Genomic DNA, 621 nt, shown 5'->3' with positions numbered 1-621 from the left:
TGCCGACCTTCAGGTGTTTCCCCTTCCACTGGGATCCTGACCCAAGCCATAGTCCCCACATGTAGAAAATGCCAGTCACTTAGTACAGGTTCTACCACACTTCGACCCCCATACACAAACAAATATTTCTGATTCTCATGGGACACTTCTGTTGTTGAATGCCGCCAACATGACAAAGGAGAATCTTCTGGGTCAGGTTTTGTTACTGTTACATTTAGGTCCTCAGTGCAATTATCCTCACTCTTACAAAAACGAAGTTGGAGAACCCCCAAGGCTGGAGTCACTGGGGACAGTCTCCCTCCCAGGACCAGAATCTGAGTGTCTGAAAGTCTTGTCATGGTGTGATAAAGGCGTCCATCCCACTGAGCTCCAGTCCTCCAACTGCTTATTTGTTTGCCTTTCCATTCAAAGTCACAGTATCTTGAGAGCAAGTAAAACTTGCTCACTCGGCAATGCCGCCCCTCCTGTTCTCCAAATCCACCTGCACTGAGAATGATGCCTGGGCTCAAAAGGACAGAGGCATGGCCATATCTCTTAAGCAGTGGGCCCTGGCTATCACTAGCGACTACACTGGCAGGGAAGATCCCTGAAGGGGAAGCAGGATCTACCCGAGGAAATGCC

At 49.4% G+C, this 621-nt stretch overlaps 1 protein-coding gene across 1 annotated transcript in view; it reads right to left on the bottom strand.

Moving 5' to 3' along the window:
- The window catches only part of LCMT2 (leucine carboxyl methyltransferase 2), a 2,732-nt gene that overhangs the window by 1,109 nt on the left and 1,002 nt on the right, over positions 1–621 (bottom strand). The window contains exon 1 of the mRNA XM_006920442.3: positions 1–621. This exon is cut by the window's left edge and continues 1,109 nt beyond it; it is cut by the window's right edge and continues 1,002 nt beyond it. Coding sequence (XP_006920504.1) covers positions 1–621 — 621 coding nt within the window.

This window comes from Pteropus alecto, unplaced genomic scaffold, assembly GCF_000325575.1.
Source record: "Pteropus alecto unplaced genomic scaffold, ASM32557v1 scaffold86, whole genome shotgun sequence".
In the NCBI taxonomy this organism is placed as follows: Eukaryota; Metazoa; Chordata; class Mammalia; order Chiroptera; family Pteropodidae; genus Pteropus; species Pteropus alecto.
The sequence above is the reverse complement of the archived record's forward strand: the minus strand, read 5'-3'. Positions and strand labels throughout refer to the sequence as shown.